This window comes from Emydura macquarii, unplaced genomic scaffold (assembly GCF_026122565.2).
Source record: "Emydura macquarii macquarii isolate MOO-44397 ecotype Brisbane River unplaced genomic scaffold, CSIRO-AGI_Emac_v2 contig_3477, whole genome shotgun sequence".
Lineage (NCBI taxonomy): Eukaryota > Metazoa > Chordata > Testudines > Chelidae > Emydura > Emydura macquarii.
In genome coordinates, this window is record NW_027133614.1 from 1,537,364 (window position 1) to 1,555,366 (window position 18,003).

The window sequence follows — 18,003 nt, forward strand, 5'->3', positions numbered from 1 at the left end:
TGCGGTGCTGTAAGATCTCTCTTGTAGCCACTCTATGCCAGTGGGAGAGAGCTCTCTTGTTGGCATAATTAAACCACCCCCAATGAGTGGTGGTGGTTCCCGCCAACATAGCGCTGTGCACACCAGCACTTCTGTTGGTGTAACTTATGTCACTCGGGGTGTGTAATTTTTTTCACACCCCTGAGTGACACAGGTTATACCGACAAAAGTGGTAGAGTAGACATAGCCCAAGCAAGCAGCTCATTCAGATAAAGGAGGCAATGCCACCTGCACAGCCATGGTGGGAGCAGCCAAGCATTTCTGAAGACGGCAGGGACAGGCAAGAGGAAAGAAAGACAGGGCCAAATTCTCAGCTGGGGGTAAATCAGCATAGCTGTATTGACTTCATTATAGCTGTGCTGAAGCACACCAGTGGAGAATCTGGCCCAAGATGTGTCTCCTGTATCTTCTGTGCAGTGAGGGCACACCACTGGCACTCAATGAAAGAAAGCCAGAAAAAGCCATCCCCGCCAGTGCGTTCACCTCATGGGGGCCAGCAACTCATCCTCCTTCCTGCTCACCTGAGCTTTTCATCTGGAGGAGAGTGGAGCTCACACACCACCTTCCTGTAGGAGCAGGAGGGTAGCCACTCGCGCTCACTTTCACAGGGTGGTTCGAGCTCGGCTGGGTTTGCCCTACCCGTTGGACTAGCTGGCTGTTATGTGGCCCTGACAGTGAAGCTTTCCCACATGAGGTTGTATCAGAATATGGTGGTGATGTGAAAAATCCACCCCTCCAGGCCAGCCTAACTCCCAGTGTAGACAGAGCTCCTGCCTCTGGGGGCCATGGATTTCCTCTGCCAACAGGAGAACCCCTCCCGTCAGTGTCAGTAGCGTTTACACTGAAACGCTGCAGTGGCACCGTTGCAGCACTGTAGCATGTCAAGTGTAGACAACCCTCAGTTTCCAAGTGGCATCTCCATGTTCTGTGGTGCCCAGCACCTGCTGGTGAGCAGAGATTAGGTGGTACTGAATGATCCAGAATAGATACTTCAGCACAGATGATTTCTACTGCCCTTTGCAATGCTGCATAGACACCTTGTTCCCAAATATCAAACCAAGAGCTCCGAGTCTATTTGCCGATCGGCTGTAAGAGGCTTTTCTTATCCCGTCTCCCGTTCCTTTTCTCCTTGCCTTCTTTTTCACATTTTCAGTCTCCTTTTCTCTCTGTGCACTCCTCTCTCCTCTAGTGTAGGAGTAGAGAAGGTCTCATTTAGTCTGAGGTCTGCAGATAGAGGGGGAGAGCCATTTGATGCTAAACACCAGAGCGGCAGGAAACTTAACCTTCCTGGGGTGGAATTAAAAGTGCTCAGATTGTCTGGGGATCTTAAACAAAAGATTCTGGGAACAGTCAGAACATTTTTTTTCACAAAAAAAATGCCCACACAGTGCTAAGTGTGTAATGGCTCTGCCTGGGTAATAAACTCAAACTCCCTCTAATGCAGACATAGCAATTCTTTAGATTGCTTTGAATGTTTTGGGTAGGGAGATGGCTGCTGGGATCTCAAAGTACAGAGACACTTGTCTTGTAAAAGAACACAGCCATTTGTTCTTCATAATCACGCCTCTTTCATGCTGTAATTAGAATGCTACAAGGCCAGGAGGGGGGTGCAGTACTTGAAGTGAACTTCTTTGTGCCTTATTCTTCATGTGTCGTGGACTTTTGTATCTACTGAAGTGTTGTGAATGGCACTTACTTTAGCCATGTGCTGTGTGTGTGTGTGTCCATGCCACACACCAGCACCAGCATGTGTGTGCCTGTGTATGTCTGGGCACAACAGGCAGAATTCATCACTTGTGCATACATTTCCTTCACTGGAGTTACACCAGAGATTAATGTGGCCCACTGTGAATGGGAGTGGGAGTTTACATAGGTGTATGATTGTATATCCTCAGAGTATTGTGTCCATGCAAATGGCAACACTGTGTGTATGTGTGTGTGCATGCGTGCGTGTATGACTAAACGTGCATGTGTGGGTGTGTACACCAAATGCATCACTTCGTACAGTGTGTGTAGTCATGTGAGCCTCCATGCAGATGGTTCCTGTATGGATGTGTGTGCCATGCCTGCATACAGCATGTGTGTGAATTCGTGTGTGTTTTTAGTGCCATAGTGGTGTTACTTGGCATATTTTCCCATGCTTCTGTTTCCATATGGCCCTTTTGGTGCATGAATGCATGTAGTCCTGCATTTTTTTCCTGTCTATATGTGGTCACTTGGTATGGCAGCATACAGGAAGTGGGCATGTGGATGTGGTCGCTGATGTGTGCACACCAGTGTGTGAGCCAGAATTATCAGCAGACGCTCGTGCATTTTGAGGGCAGGTATGTATATGTATATGATTCTATTTGCATATTAGCGAAGTCAGCACCAGTTCGGGGTGTGTATATGAGTTTGGGCATGTGTTTGTGTGGCTTTGTGCATTCATGTTGTTTGCATGTATGTCGCTGGTCATGCATGTGATTGCATGTGTGTGTCCTGACTAAGTATCCTGGTGTGTGACTGTGATGCCGCAGGCGTGTGCATGTTTTCTTTTGTGGATGATGATGGGCATGGTGTGTAAATGTGCTAGTATTATCACAAGTTTGTCTGTATGTGTGTGCTTTTCTTTGTGTATGTCCAGCATGGAGGTGTGTGAAGCATACAGAGGGGTGAGCCTCTGTGTTCCAGTGTATGAGCATTAATACTCGTGTATAGACTTGAATAGCCATGTGTGTGTATGTAAGTAGGTCTTTGCATCTTGTAGGCTTTCCCATCCTTAAGGGGTTCATTGCTGACTGGGTTACTATGACAACAGCAAGAGACCCTGAATCCATAAGCAAAGCTTTATTTGTACTGAATCGGAGATGTGTGCATTGCTGATCACTAAAGCAAAGCAGCTTTTACAGAGAGAAGGGTCTCCCTCACGCAGATTGTTGTTTGTGCCACCTAATCCCTTGATCCTCAGCGTGGGTGCATCAGGGATGGGGATGGGGATGGGGTGGAAATGAGGGAAAAAATGTTCATGGCTCATGAGAGTGTACGTATGGGGTGAGGGATTGTGTGGGAGGGGCCCTGTGTTACAAGTTGTATCGGGCCTGGAAAAATTATGCTTGGGCCCTGGGTACCATAGGTAAGATTCCCAGAGTGTGAGGAGTCAGCAACATGCAAGCACAATGAGGGTGGGTTAAGGAGGGAATCTCAGCCTTTACTCCGAGTTTCCTGGTGTTTATGGGGGATGCTTGAGGCCAAAGGGAATCCAGTCATAATAGATTTTAGCTTCTGTGGTTTCCTTTTATAATAGTAACTATAGGAAACACCAGACCAGACCAGTGTCCTCTCTCTGGACACAGCCAACGCTGGACGTTTCAGAGGAAGGTCTTACCCCCCCACCATTCTCAAGGTCAGAATTTTCAAAGGAGCTCAGCACTCGCAAACTGGGCCAGATTTTCGAAACAGCTCAGCACGTTGGGTGTTGAACTCTTTGGAAAACCTGGCCCAATTATGCAGATGCCTAAATGGGAACTGAGCTCTCTTTGAAAATCTGGCCCCAATCATGCAACCTTATCCCACAGAGGGGAAATCTCCTCCCATCTGGGAGTGAGGAACAGTTTATATTGTGAGGCAGGAGAACTGATAACTAATGCTAATGTTGCCACAGATGCATCCCTTACTCATGTGTCCAACCTTCCTTTGAAACGTACTAATTTGTTTGTTTTTTCTTAAAGATAGTAGAGTATTAAAATAGGGAAGGCTACTTTCCTCCCTCTTCCGACTGATTGCTGTGCAGGGGCTCCTGCAGGCAGACCTGTCCAGATTTAGCAGAGCTTTGGGCATTTTAATCATGGCCCCAAATGACAGCAACCCACTGCCCAGCTTGTTGGGAGCCCGCATTGTGCCTGGGAAGCTGGGAATGGGTGTTAGCTGTAGTCTGCATCGGCACGTTGTGGTCCTGTGAGACCCCGTGTTCTCTGTGCTGTGCGAATGACTTCACATGCAGGTGAGCTACCTTGAGGTCTGCAGGCATGTATAGCTGTGTGTGTCTTGCTTAGAAAATGTCCCCAATGTCCTGTGTTAGTGCACATGTGGATCAGTATCCAACAGCCTTCCCTCAAATAAGGAATGGATGACTAAATAAGAACGATAAACAAGATTATAGGATGGTAGGATGGTGTAATGGTAAAGGCCCTAGACTTGGACTCAGGAGATCACTGGGTTCCCAGCTCTGCTACAGCCTGCCTGAGTGACCTTGGACAAGCCCTGTTGAGGGTGCAGGGGTGAGGGTGTTTGAGAGCTGTCTGGAAGCAAAAGAGGGTGCAGGTAGCCTCTCAAAAGGCACTTGGGTAATCACAAACCTTGTGGGAGTTTGATCCAGAGCAAACCCCTGAACTGTCAGTGACTCAAGGGGCCCAGCGAGGGCCCCCTCAGACCTCCGCACTCTCCTGGCTGAAGAGGCTGTGAAACCAGGCACTGACGAAGCTGCCAGCTTAAAATATCTACCCGATGCATTTTCCGTGACAGAGTTGGAAAGTCTCTTTCCGCTGGGTGGGAACGCAGCGCTTTGCTGGCATCTGTGCGCCTGCAGCGAGGGTAGGGAAATGCGTTTACCTGGGTCATCTTGGTCATTTTTGATTCTCCTCCTCATTACCGGGCTGGGCTGTCAGCTCTGCAGAGGGAAGAGCAGGTCTGGGGGCCACATCACCATCTCCTTGTGACTAGAGAAGGCTGGAGTTGCTGGGGGCTCCCCCTCTTCTCAGGGCTGCACCCCAACCTTCCCCACCTTGCACAGATCCCTGGAGCATACAGCAGGGCTGCGGTGGAATAAATTTTGTCTTAATAATGCATTCTGTCCCGCCTCCCCCAACCCTCGGCAGCACTGCAGTCTGTGTAAAGAGGAGCTGTGCCTGCTACAAGCCAGCACACAGTGACTGAGTGGAATTATAAGGATCTGTCTCTGGGAGATGGGTAGAGAGAGCATCAATTCAGGTGGCAGGAACGCTCTCACTTGGCTTCCTGGATCAAGCACTGCAGGTCTGCGTCTACCTGCCCCAGTCTGCCCACCCCCTGGAGTTTCCCAGCATTGGCTCTTCACCCACTGCACCTGCCCCTTCTCAGGTCCCATCGCCAAGTGTCTGCAAATCCTGCCCAATTGTGCCCCCCACACCTTTGAAAGAGGTCAGTGGAGTGGCAGAGCTTGGCAAGTGTTGGGAGGAGGGAGAGCTGAGTTAGGATCTGGGCCATAACCTGCCTTCCGAACTGTGCACAGGTGCTGGGCAGGATTGCTTCTGGTCAGAGATGCTGGAGAATGTGGAGATTTCATTTAACTTTCATCAGCTTCACTCCTCTCAGGCTTGCCAACCGTCCGTAAATTTACGGACAGTCAGTAAAAAAATGTACAATTTTAACACTCAGTAAATCTGTAAATAAATGAAAATGTCTGTAAAATTGGGTAGAAATAAAACATTGTATTTTGAAATTGATTGTCGTTCAGAATCACTTCTTGTATCATAAAACTACACCGATCATGACTTTATCAATTTCTTGTTTTCTATTCTTGCACACACCCAAAGAACCCGATTGATCAATTAACTGCAGCTAAAACAATTGCTAATTCCAAATTCCTGTGTACAGAATATCGTGAGCGAGTTCACACTTTTGTGACATTATTATATTGTTTATGGTATTTTTAGTGATGTCAGTTAAAAGTTTACCGTGTCAGTAAAATAAATCAACTTCTGATATTCATGTCAGTAAAAACTAAAATGCCAGGTTGGCAGCACCCCTCCTTACTTCTCCCTCTCCATGCATCACACTGTGCATTTGCTCCATCTGTACCTTGATCCCATCTATTCATCCTTTTGTCTCATTCGTCCCTGCTATACCCATGCTTTAGCTCAGTAGATCTGTTCATCTTACCCATCTGCTCCAGCCAGCCTTCCTCCATGAGCAGGGGGAAGTGTTTACATCTGCTTCAGCTATCCCTCTTGTTTCCCTCTGCCCTAGCCGGCCAGCTGTGCAACCACTCCTCCACCTCCCTAGCTCTCCTCCTGTTCCTCTCAGTTACCCTTCTGTCCCTCCCTCTAAGCCTGCCATCCTTCATTCTGCTCTGATAGCTGTCTCCTGTCCCGACCACGCTGCCCCAGGCACAGCCCTATGCCCCAGCTCATTCAACTTGCACACCACTGGCCCTACCATTGTCCCTGCTGTGCCTCCCTGCACACACACACACACACACACACCCTTACCCCAGCCATGACACACACACACACCCTTGTCCCAGCTGAGCCACCCTTTGTGCGCACATACACACCCTGTACCAGCAGGCAGCCGTGTCACCCTGCGTACATCCACCTGCCTCTATTGTCATAGCCCTGCCGCCCTGCACGTGCACCCCCCCCCTGACCCAGCCGTGCTGTCCTGCTCTCCCTCGCACATGCGTGCTCACACCTCCCATGTCCTAGCCATGCCACCATCCCTTGACAAAACCAATGTTGCCCTTCTGTGTTTCCAGGGAATTTGCCAAAGAGCGAGAGCGAGTGGAGAACCGCAGAGCCTTCATGAAGTTGCGGCGTCAGCAGCAGATCGAACGGGAATTGAATGGCTATAGGGCTTGGATAGACAAAGCAGGTAAGGCTGGCAACAGGCAGCAGCTGTCCTAGGGGCAGCGTATCAGTGTGAATGACCAGTGACCCCGCTGTCTCGGGGGAAGGAAGCTACTGTGCTCCCTCTGTCGTTCAGCAGAGGCCTGTGAAGTCAGAAGCTGCCATCGCTGATTAAGGAATTAGCTCCGTGTTGCACAGCTTGTGGGTCCATACGTTTCTCTGCCCCTCTCCCACATCCAGACTGTCTCTGCCTCACGCCTCCCCCACAAAACATTTCACTGGGGCAGAAACTGCGCTGCTGAGTCGCATGAGACTGAATGGCATGTTGGAGGCCAAAGCATGTGAAAGTTGCCATGGCTGGGCTGAATTCTACCTTTGGTTACTAAAGCATAACTCCACTGCAGTGCAAGGAGGTTACTTGGGTGGAAGAGAGGGCAGGTTTTGACTTGAGTGTGTATTCAGGAGAGGATGCTGAGATACTGACCATGCAAAACAATGAAGGTGTAAATCCCAAGGGGAGTGGATGAGTTGCCCAGGACAGTGTGTTTGGTAGCCTACAGGTACTGGACCTAACTTCAGTGTCCATTAAGAAAGCTGCCCAATGATCCAGCTAAAATATTTTAGCTCTTCTCCCATAACGATGCCATGAGGAAATCAGAAATTCATAGTGACTCTGCAGTAACAAATAGTTCCATGTTATCAGTGGCCACAATTAGAGTGCGTCAGACAACCTCTGTTGCCCAGAAGGAGATCCGATCACGGAACTCATTGCAGCCCTGACATCGTAGTGGTTATGTTGCTTTGTGACCATCTTTGCAGTCAGACACAGCACACAGACATAGTCTGACAGATTGCTGTCATGTGCTATCATTCCCCATCCTCAGGAATGGCTGATCCTGGGAGCTGCTTAGCACTAAAGCTTCCATATGGCAACCTTTTGTCCAGGTGTCATTAGTGACAGAGCAAACACGTCTCCATGCATGCAATCCTCCTGGCCTCAGATCATAAACTCGGAGCTCTTGTGAAAACGGCCACAGGTGGTGTGATGATCCAGCATAGCACTTAGCTGCTGTGTTGGAAACATGAATGGACAAAGCAGATTATCAAGCCCATGTTCTGTGGAGCATGTTTTTAATATTGTGCATGCAAAGAAGGGCTGATAATAGGTCGATATCTATACAGGGAACAGTGCTAAGGCAGTTTGGTAACACAGGTGTGAACGTTCACATGTTCAGAGTTTCCTGAGTTTCTAGTGTTTGTTGTTTATGATTTTCTTTTAACTATCATAATACTGAAAGGTCGTATACAAGTCAAACCACTGTCATGTGCTTGCAACCTTCACGTCCTTCTAACAAAGCTGTGTGTGTGTGTGTAGGACTTATATAAAAAGGTGCCAATTTTATATTTTAAATAATGAACTGTTTGGTCGGACTTCCCGCCATCCTAAGGGGCCTGGCTGGGGCTTTGCATTTGCTGTCATTATCTACCACGGTAGGGCCATAAGTTGGCATAAGCGAGGGTCAATTAGTCGCTTTCAAGCCAGTTCCATCACTGCAGGTTTTCTGATTGAACGCATGGTCCCTTTGTCAGCAGTTCCACCCCCAGCTCCCAGCCTGTGACTGCATCTAAGAAAATGAAGGCTTTTTCTCTACAGCTATAGATTTCCAAATAGACATGATACAGACTTTGGCTATCACACCTGTTTTCTAACTTGTCACCAATGTGTCACTTACATCCTCATCTGTCACTGAAGAATTTAGCCAAAGGCCTCTGCTTAGGTCATGGTGCGTAGGAAGGGGTTTTAAATAGGATTGGGGGAGCGGATTCAGATAAAATAAAAAAAGACTTGCACCTTCATTCAAAACTCATACCAACAACAAGTTGAGATTCACAAAAGGCTTTTTAACTTCAGGATGAGCCTGAGCCACAAAGTTCAGCTGTGGATTTAGTTCCCGACTTGTCCAGTGATCCAGTTTGGATCTACGGTTTTGGTTCATGCCCATCTCTACTTTAAAAAATGGCTTGACTTTCACATGTCTTTGTGCTTCCTGGTTCTGGCTGGGAGCAGAAAAAGAAGGTCCAAAATGCCATAAGAAGTGTTGTTTCTATGGCATTTCTGCTCAGAGTGGAAGCAAGGGGTGCTGGAGATACTGTAAGAAAAGGAGGGGCGTTCCAGCCATGCACACCCAAGAATTTTGGATAAATTGAAGCCTCTGAAAACTTGGTTGCTGATCTCAATCAAATGACCAAACTGATTTAGATTCACCACACTAATTTGTTTTCAGCAATGACGACAACATTCAGGGCCTGATCCTCTCGGCTGGTGTACATGAGCATAGCTGTGTCCATTGGCACCAGCTGAGGATCTGGCCCCATATGTATTTAGATTCCTTTTCTGTTCTAGGACTGGGTTGTTCTGTGGCATATTCCTGCTGACGTCTCCAAGATCTTGGAGCTAAGAATCATGATGTAAATCTGCCACTTTTTATAACCTCTGAAGCCATGATAAATGTTAGTTTAAAAATCTCAACCACAGGCATATTCCAGAAACAAATCTCACAGTTTTTCCTTATAGAAAATAGTATTTTGACTAGAAAGATGTGTTCAGGGCTTATTATTAGAGGTGGGCAAATAACTGATTTTTTGGTTCGATTGCAGTCCTGAAAAATTAAAATAAAAACATCAGTTCTTGTCAAAAAAAATATGAAATTTTTCAGCATTTTCAGCGACTTGAGAAGTGTCCTACCCTGTCTTACCCACTGGGCAAAAGGTTATAGTGGAGGGGTGGTAGAGTGACCACCACCTCCTCCTATGGCCATTTTGTGACTAATAAAAATTATTTGTGTCAAAATTTATGAACAGTTTAAGGTTAACTGAAACTGCATTTTTCGTCAAATACACTATTTGTCTGAAAAATGTAGCCCAGCTCTATTTCTTAAACATCTTTGTTGGCCTTTAAGAGAGCTTACCTCTTGGAGAGGCAGCAGGCAGTGGATTGGAAGTCATTTTTCTTTCCGATTGGCTGACGTAGTGTTGTGTAGCTGATTCTTTCCACCACTGTCAAATTGTATCTGCTTAATCACAAGGTGCAGGAAGCCACAGTGGGGCTCCCCAATCTCTGCTGCATATTAGTACAGTTCTAATCAATGCTAACAGCACTGCATCAGCATCTCCTGACTAATCGTGTTATCTCATGTTGCTCTCATGTGGTGGATCTGCTCCACTTCCCTACATGGCTTTCTCATGTATCAGATGCTGTCTTTCCTCCATTGTTTTGCCTTCAAAACAAATTCAAAATGCTCTTGACAAACTGGAGAAATGGTCTGAAATAAACAGAATGAAATTCAGTCAGGACAAATGCAAAGTACTCCACTTAGAAAGGAATAATCAATGGTGCAGATACAAAATGGGAAATGTCTGCTTAGGAAGGAGTACTGCAGAAAAGGATCTGGGTACTATAGTGGACCACAAACTAAATGAGTCAACAGGGTCACCCTGTTTCAAACACCCCCCCCCTCCCTCCCCCCCCCCAAAAAAAAAACAAAAACCGAACATCATTCTAGGATGTATTAGCAGGAGTATGGTAAGCAAGACACAAGAAGTAATTCTTCTGTTCTACTCCATTCTGATAATGCCTCAGAGTATTGTATCCAGTTCTGGGTACCACACTTAAGATGTGGATAAATTGGAGAAAGTCCAGAGAAGAGCAAAAAAAATGAAAACATGACCTCTGAGGAAAGGTTGAAAACAATTGCGTTTGTATAGTCTGGAGAAAGGAAAACTGAGTCAGGACATGGAAACAGTCTTCCAGTACGTAAAAGGTTGCTATAAAGAGGAGGGTGATAAATTGTTCTACTTATCCACTGAGGATAGGAAAAGATGTAATGGGCTTAAATTGCAGCAAGGGAAATTTAGGTTAGACATTAGGAAAATCTTCCTAACTGTCAGGGTAGTTAATCACTGGAACAAATTACCTAGAGAGGTTGTGGTATCTCTGTCATTGGAGGTTTTTAAGCACAGGTTAGACAAACACCTGTCATGGATGGGCTCGATAATACTTAGTCCAGTCTCAGTGCAGGAGACTGCACTGTCCTTTCCAGTCCTACATTTCTGTGATTCTGATGTGTTCTCTGTCTTTCTCCCTTTCACTGCCCTTCCTCCTCCCTCTGGCTGGGAGTGCCAGACATGAAGTCTGTGGGTGCTCTGAGCTTTCTTTTTTTTTTTTTTTCCTTCCCTCCCTGATGTATCAGACACTTGGAGATAATTTACTAAACCATTTGTTTTTATGTAGAGGAAGTAATGCTGGCTGAAGAGAATAAAAATGCTGGGACATCAGCCTTGGAAGGTAAGGGAAACAATAAACTCTCTAATGTAGCTGCATTCCCTTCTTTGCCTCTAACTATCACCTCACTAGAGCAATGGGAACCAGGTACATAATTGGGGGGGCGTGTGTGTGTGCGTGTGTGCGTGCGCGCGCTGGGAACCAAACCACTGTTTCTGCTGGCTAACAGGAGGCAATCATGCTATAGTAGTGGGACTCGACGGCAGTTAGGGAGAGTACAACGTGCCAGAGAGCACGGAGCCGATCTGCAGTGTCTCTTGGTACACAGCCCCTGACTTACTGTAGTGCTGGGAACTGAGAGCAGCCTCATTCAGTTACCGAGACCCCAGTTGCCGAGTACGCTGGTACCAAGTAACAGCCTGGGTAGGACACAGTTGAACAGTCTGCAGGTGACATTCAGCTGCAGTGGTAACTAGAGCTCCCCTCTTCTTCATTGCCAGTGCTCCGGAGAGCAACCATCAAAAGGAACCGGACAGAAGCCATGAATCGTGACTCGAGTGACGAACACTGCATCGATATCTCCTCCGTGGGTGAGTGAAGGCCGGGTCACCAGCCCGTGTGGCTCTTGCCCGGGGCCCAAAGTTGAAGCAATCCAGAGTCTCCTCACCACACATCCTTTAATGATGTGGAGCATCTTGTAAAATCCTGAGGGGAGCAAAGCCAAAGTGGATGTGGGCAAAGACTTTATGTTTCTGCCAGTTGTTAGCATAGGTGCTGGAACTTGGGGTGCTTGAAGTAGTAATAACAACCAAATACATGGTATCCACCTTCAGCACCCCCACTATAAAAACGTTACAGCACCATAGTGGTTAGCATAGGGAATAGAGCCCCCGCGCTGTTTCTGCTGCATTACAGAGCTTGTATGGGAGCTGGCAGATTAAGCCCCTCCGGCCATATTGGAGTCCTTGAGCGAGGAAATAATTCCCCCCATCCCCTGGTCCGGAGGGAGTTTGACCTGCTCAGGTCCTCTGCTCAGCAGAACTGCAGGGTTCCATTGTTCTTGTGTGGCCTCTCTCCTCTCCCTCTCAGGTACCCCCCTGGCTCGTGGCAGCATCAAGAGCGCTAAAGTGGATGGCGCCTCCTATTTCCGGCACAAAGAGCGACTTCTGCGCATCTCCGTTCGCCACATGGTGAAATCCCAAGTGTTTTATTGGATCGTCTTGAGCTTGGTGGCTCTCAACACTGCCTGCGTGGCCATTGTCCATCACAACCAGCCGCCGTGGCTTACCCACCTCCTCTGTGAGTTCCAGCTCCCTCTCTTTGTTTGGGTGTGTTACAGTGACATAGGCTGTATAGAATACCAACCTGCCTGGCCCCAGGTCATCTGTCTGTGCAAGCGAGACATGTGGCTGCATGGGGCCCCAGGGCTATCAGCATATGGCATGATTTTCTGCCTCTCCAGCAGGACTGGAGAAGCGAGTGCGCTTAAACAAGTGCATCCGTTCTTCTGTGACACTCTCCCAACATCACACACACCTTAAAAATGTAATTTTGTGGTGCAGTTCTTTATGATTCATGAGGCCAAGTGCCTCAAACCATACCCTGCCTACTGATACACAACCTTCCTAAATGCCCAGAGACAAGTGCCCAGTTCTACATTCCCTCCCTGGAGAATCAGGGAAAGGGTCTTCATCTCCCACCTGGTTATCCTATTTTCCAGAATGTGCTGAATGGATTCCTGAGGTCTATTTGGGGACCCTGCAAAACTGTCTTTGCACAAGGTCCCATAAAATCTAGTATCAGCATAATACGTTGATAAAGTGTGTCATGTCCCACTGCAGTGGCTGGGCCACTAGAAGATAATAGTCTACTGCTGCAACCCGCTAATGAAGTTATTCCTTTAGAACCAGTGATAGAGTTTCATTTTGGAGTGTTGAAGGTTTGAACTCTGCTGACAACGTATGCAGGGGTCACCGTATCAGCTCTTTGCACTGTGTTCTAAGCACAGATAAGGAGAAGCAGATGTGTAGCTAATGCACCTGGATTTCCCTCTTTCAGACTATGCAGAGTTTCTGTTCCTTGGGCTCTTCCTTCTGGAGATGTCCTTAAAGATGTATGGAATGGGGCCACGCCTTTACTTTCATTCCTCTTTCAACTGCTTTGACTGTGGGGTAAGTGGCACATGAAACTAGGGCAAAGGCTGTAGGACAGCAGATTGGCCTGCAAGTGTCTGAGAGGGTTACAACGTAACTTAAAGAGGGAAAGGAGAAGGGGACAGTCCTTCCAGAGGGCTATGGGGTGGGGATATGTCTCTAGAAGGGATAGGAAGACAAGCAGCATAGTCTATTAGAGTAGTAGTGAGATCCAAACTACCAGCTTCTGATTACATATGGCCGGTCATCACACGGAGTTGCACACAGGAGAGGAACTTCCTGTGTTTACTGTGGTCCTTGACTCTCTAGGCCTATGTTATGTACACAGACTCTGTTCTCATGTGTGTTTCTGATCCCCCAGGTCACAGTGGGAAGCATCTTTGAAGTGGTCTGGGCTATCTTCAGACCAGGAACCTCTTTCGGGATCAGTGTCTTACGAGCCCTCCGTCTTCTGAGAATATTTAAAATAACAAAGTAAGTAAAGAATAAAAGTAAAGCTTATTGGCTCCTCATCCTTCTGCCCACATGGCCCTTTTGCTATCCTCTTCTGGCGTCTAGCTCTCACCCGGCTGCTGTCAGATCCAGATTCCCCTTGTCTTGCACAGTCCTCAGTAATGTCTGCATTTCCCAGGTATTGGGCATCCCTGAGGAATTTGGTGGTCTCTCTGATGAGTTCCATGAAGTCTATTATCAGCCTGCTCTTCCTCCTTTTCCTCTTCATTGTCGTCTTTGCCCTGTTGGGAATGCAACTGTTTGGAGGCAGGTACGTGCGTGGAAGGCCAGGGAAGATTAAACCCATTTATTTACAGTGAATAACAATATCATCTCCAACCCTTTCAAGGAAGACCCTGACCCACCAGCTCACACCAGATTACAAGTAATGTTCCTTTTTCTAAAGGATCTTAGATTAGGGCTAGTTCACATGAGGGCACAATGTCCATTCAGATTCCTGCACAAGTGCTCTGGAAGTCCTTACCTGTCTCATGATAAAGGCAAAATGGGGAAAAAGAAGTGACAGTTGAGGGAAATGATGAATGGATGGGGTAGGCGATTATAGAAGCAGCAGATCTAAGAGGACAGAAAACAGTGATTTGGTGCCACCTCTGTATTCCAACTTGTTCATTTCCCTTTGGTTCTTTTTCAGATTTAATTTCATGGATGGGACTCCTTCGGCCAATTTCGACACCTTCCCTGCAGCCATCATGACAGTGTTCCAGGTAGGGGCCTGGTAGAAACAAGGCAACTGGAATTTTTTACCGTACAGTCAATACCCCATTGCTATCTGGTTCTGATCCATGACCCTGCCGCGATTCATGTTGAGACATTCTCTTTATAACCAAGCATATGGCCTGATTCTCCACACAGCTACATGGGTGTTTGTGCCAATGTAATTCCATTGCCTTCAGTGAGTTACACTGGCAAAAAGCCCATGTAACAGAGTGAAAAGCCATACCCCTAAATTAAATGAAAGCTTGAGTTCTGCTGCCACGCACTGTAGATTCAAAAAATCTCTGGAGGAAACCTAACGCCTCACCACAGAGCAATATCTTCTCCCCCACGCAGTAACAGAGCTGTGGGGCAGGATCGTCCTTGAGACAGGATCTCCATACTTGGACCGCACATTTGCAGATATAAAACTGGCGGGCTATATATAAAATAATAGCCTGGGTGACAGTGCTGCCTGTTTGTTTGTTTGTTCAGATCCTGACGGGCGAGGACTGGAACGAGGTGATGTACAATGGGATCCGCTCTCAGGGTGGAGTCCGCTCAGGCATGTGGTCCTCCATCTACTTCATCATCCTCACCTTGTTTGGAAACTGTATCCTCCCTGTTGCTACATTTTAGTGAGAGCTCCCTCTGTCCTGCCTCTCTGTGAGAGGATAACATCTCCCTCTTTAACTCCTCATTGCTCCTCAGAGCTTCAATGCTCTGTTCGTACTGAGGGAGTGGGTATCCCAGAGTTCCTTTCCGGTCTCGCACGGCAGGAATGAGAGCCTTGTTCTGCAACTATCCCCACCACAAAGCCTGGGAGCCTGGTCCTACAATTACCCCCTCAGACATGGAGGATGAAGAATGTCTCCGAGATTTCCCACTCCTGTCTTCTGCTGAGGGACCATGCTACAGGCTGTGTGGGGAACTCCTCCCTTCCACTTTGGTTCAAATCCAGCCTTTTTCTGCTTCTGAAAAATAGAGGATTTATCCCTGAAGCGAAGTAGGGCCTCTCAGCTACCTGGTCCTTTCCTTGGTGCTGGTTCCTCTCTGTGAACCTGCACTCTCCTCTGTATGTAGGGGGAGTGGGTCCTGTGTGTTCTCCCAGTGGCAGCTGTAGAAGCTCAAGCCATAATCACATGACGTGATGACTCTTAACACCCCTAGACACTCTGCTGAATGTGTTCTTGGCCATCGCTGTGGACAACCTAGCCAATGCTCAGGAGCTGACAAAGGTAAGGGATGCTGATGCTCTCATCCCCCACACCTTACTACCCAATGAGCTTCATACATATGGACCCCACACAGGGTCAGGACCAGGAATCTGCTTCTGAGTCCTTGTCATGGTCACCTGGGAGGCCCATTCCTTCTTTCCCCTTCTTTGATTTTAAATTTGTGAGTAAACTTAGTGTTTATGGAAGAGGAGGGCTAGTAATGCTGTACGGAGCCTGGCCTCTGTCTGCACCTCAGTGCTAATCTTGCCACAGGCCAGCCATTCTAGCCCAGTTCCCCCTTAGAGTTCTGTCCATGCAGCTCATTCCTGTCTTGCTGCGTGCACTGCTGTTCCATTCTTGGGCCTCCCCTGAGCAGTGATAAACAGTCTTCCTGAAGAGTGTGATGGCTTTGTAATGTGGACAAACAGGGATTAGACTATGACCACCAAACTCATATCCACTTGGGACCTACGCAGCATTTGAACCTGTGTTTCTATTGGTGAAGGGCAAGTGTATTGATACCCTGCACCACTGACTCCTGCCTTGAGCAAAATGGCATGGCTTTGTGGACTGAAGTTGGAGATGAAAGCCTGATTCTTCTTTGAGTGCTTGCTCATGTGAATTCCAAGTAGGTGTGTGCGTGCCATGTGCAGAATCACTGGAAGGTTTTTCCCCTAGCAGTAACTGTCGGGTCAGTGCAGGCGCCCCCCCGGAGTGGCACTTCCATGGCGTGTATATAGGGCCCTGCCAACCTGCTGTCTTTTGAGTTCCTTGTTACCCCCTGTGATGGTCGTTGGAGCTTCTTACCTTCTCTTCGTTGGCAAGCATTCCTCTAGTGGTAGAGAGTTATCGAACCTGTAAATAGTAGATATGAGTTAGTTAGTACTTAGTTTGCATTAGTAGTTAAGTTTCTTTTGGAGGGCCCCCCTGCCCGTTACATCCCAGGAACCGGGGCATGCTTTGGTCCCAAGGATTCAAACAGTGCGGGACCTTCGATAAACCTATGCCAAAGGGCAATCCCTATTAATCCTGTCTGAAGTGCCTAGGGGAAGCCCATCTGGCTGACCTGTGCAATATCTGCAGGGGATTCTGTTCTAGGACCAAAAGGGACAGGAGAGTCAGACTGAAGCACGTCCTCCTGGAGGCAGCTCTCCGCCCCCAACCAGGCCACTCAGACTTGGCACTCAGTACCTAAGTGTGGAGCGCACTGGCCTCTCTTAGAGAGACTACGGTGCCGAAGAAGGTCTTGGCACCGAAGGACCTCGGGCACTGGCATTCCCCAGCACCGATGACCCAGCACCAATCCCACCCTCCGGTGCCTCATAAGAGGCAGAAGAAAATTAATAGAGGGCACTCACCTACAGCAAAGGCTGCAGGGAGAGATGACAACCATGTGTGTCCCTTGATGGGGCACCTGGCACCTTCCCCACCATGTGGAAGAGCTGCACTCCCCTTCCATCCCAGACACATTTGAGGCAGCTAGGAACCAGATAGCCATGATAGCATAGCAGTCCCCTGTCAGAATGGAGGAGCAGGAGCCAAGACCTCTGGCACTGCAGCAAAGCATGGTGCCATCTAGAGGCAAACCTGGCATAATGCTGCACTGGTTGCCCTCCCCCTGCCACCAGTCCCCGCCATTGTCCTGCTCAGCACTGCCATGGTCTCCGTGTTCAGAGTCACAATCTCCTGACTCAGAGGCAGAATCCGACACCTCCAGGCAAAGCCAGCACCAGTCCCAGGGACACTGCTAAAGGCAGGAGAAGGGGCAAGACCTCTTCATGGCACTTTGGCCAGCCCAGTGGCAGATGCCTGTGCAGTGGCCCTTTTGGACTCTGTGGGCATACCACGAGGCTCAAGGGTCCTCTTCTAGGTGCTCCTGTTTGGTCGCCTCACAAGCATGGGCTCCCCTGCCACCTGAGGTCCGCTTAACACATCGCGGCACTGAAGTGGATAACAACATCGGCACCAAGGTGAGCGCACAGTATGGTGTGGAGACCGGCACAGGGCAGACCCCAGCACCGAACTTGACAACCCAGTGCAAGGGGAAACCCACGACCCAGTTGCCACAGAGGCCTGGTTCCACCCAGGGCATTGTCATTGTCTTCCCCTGATGAGGCAGTGGCAGGGACTTCAATTGTGGGTAACAGGGCTCACCTGTAGCTGCTATGGAGGGTGGCCACAAACCTAGGACTCCAAGTGGAGGAAGTGCGGGAGTCAGAGGACCCCATGGTGGATATCTTGGCACCAGAGGGCTCCTCTAGGGTAGCACTGCCCCTCATAAAAACAATCCAAGCCACCTCCAAGACACTGTGGCAAGCACCAGCCTCTATCCCCTCTACAGCTAAGGGGATAGAAAGAAAGTACTTTACCTCCTCCACATGGCACAAGTATCTCTTTACTCAGCCACAGCCAGGGTCGCTGTTGGTAGCAGCAGCAAACGACAGAGAGAAAAGAGCAACAAGGACAAACGCCCAAGGACTCGAAGAAGCTTAGACCTCTTTGGTAGGAAGATGTACTCTGCTTGG

The 18,003-nt window shown here is 48.3% G+C and overlaps 1 protein-coding gene across 1 annotated transcript in view; it reads left to right on the plus strand.

Moving 5' to 3' along the window:
• CACNA1E (calcium voltage-gated channel subunit alpha1 E) overlaps positions 1-18,003 on the plus strand; it is a 315,011-nt gene that overhangs the window by 217,337 nt on the left and 79,671 nt on the right. The window contains exons 12-21 of the mRNA XM_067535176.1: positions 6,530-6,645; positions 10,912-10,965; positions 11,403-11,492; positions 11,992-12,201; positions 12,961-13,073; positions 13,417-13,529; positions 13,687-13,818; positions 14,200-14,272; positions 14,757-14,874; positions 15,432-15,499. Coding sequence (XP_067391277.1) covers positions 6,530-6,645; positions 10,912-10,965; positions 11,403-11,492; positions 11,992-12,201; positions 12,961-13,073; positions 13,417-13,529; positions 13,687-13,818; positions 14,200-14,272; positions 14,757-14,874; positions 15,432-15,499 — 1,087 coding nt within the window. The remainder of the gene's footprint in view (positions 1-6,529; positions 6,646-10,911; positions 10,966-11,402; positions 11,493-11,991; positions 12,202-12,960; positions 13,074-13,416; positions 13,530-13,686; positions 13,819-14,199; positions 14,273-14,756; positions 14,875-15,431; positions 15,500-18,003) is intronic.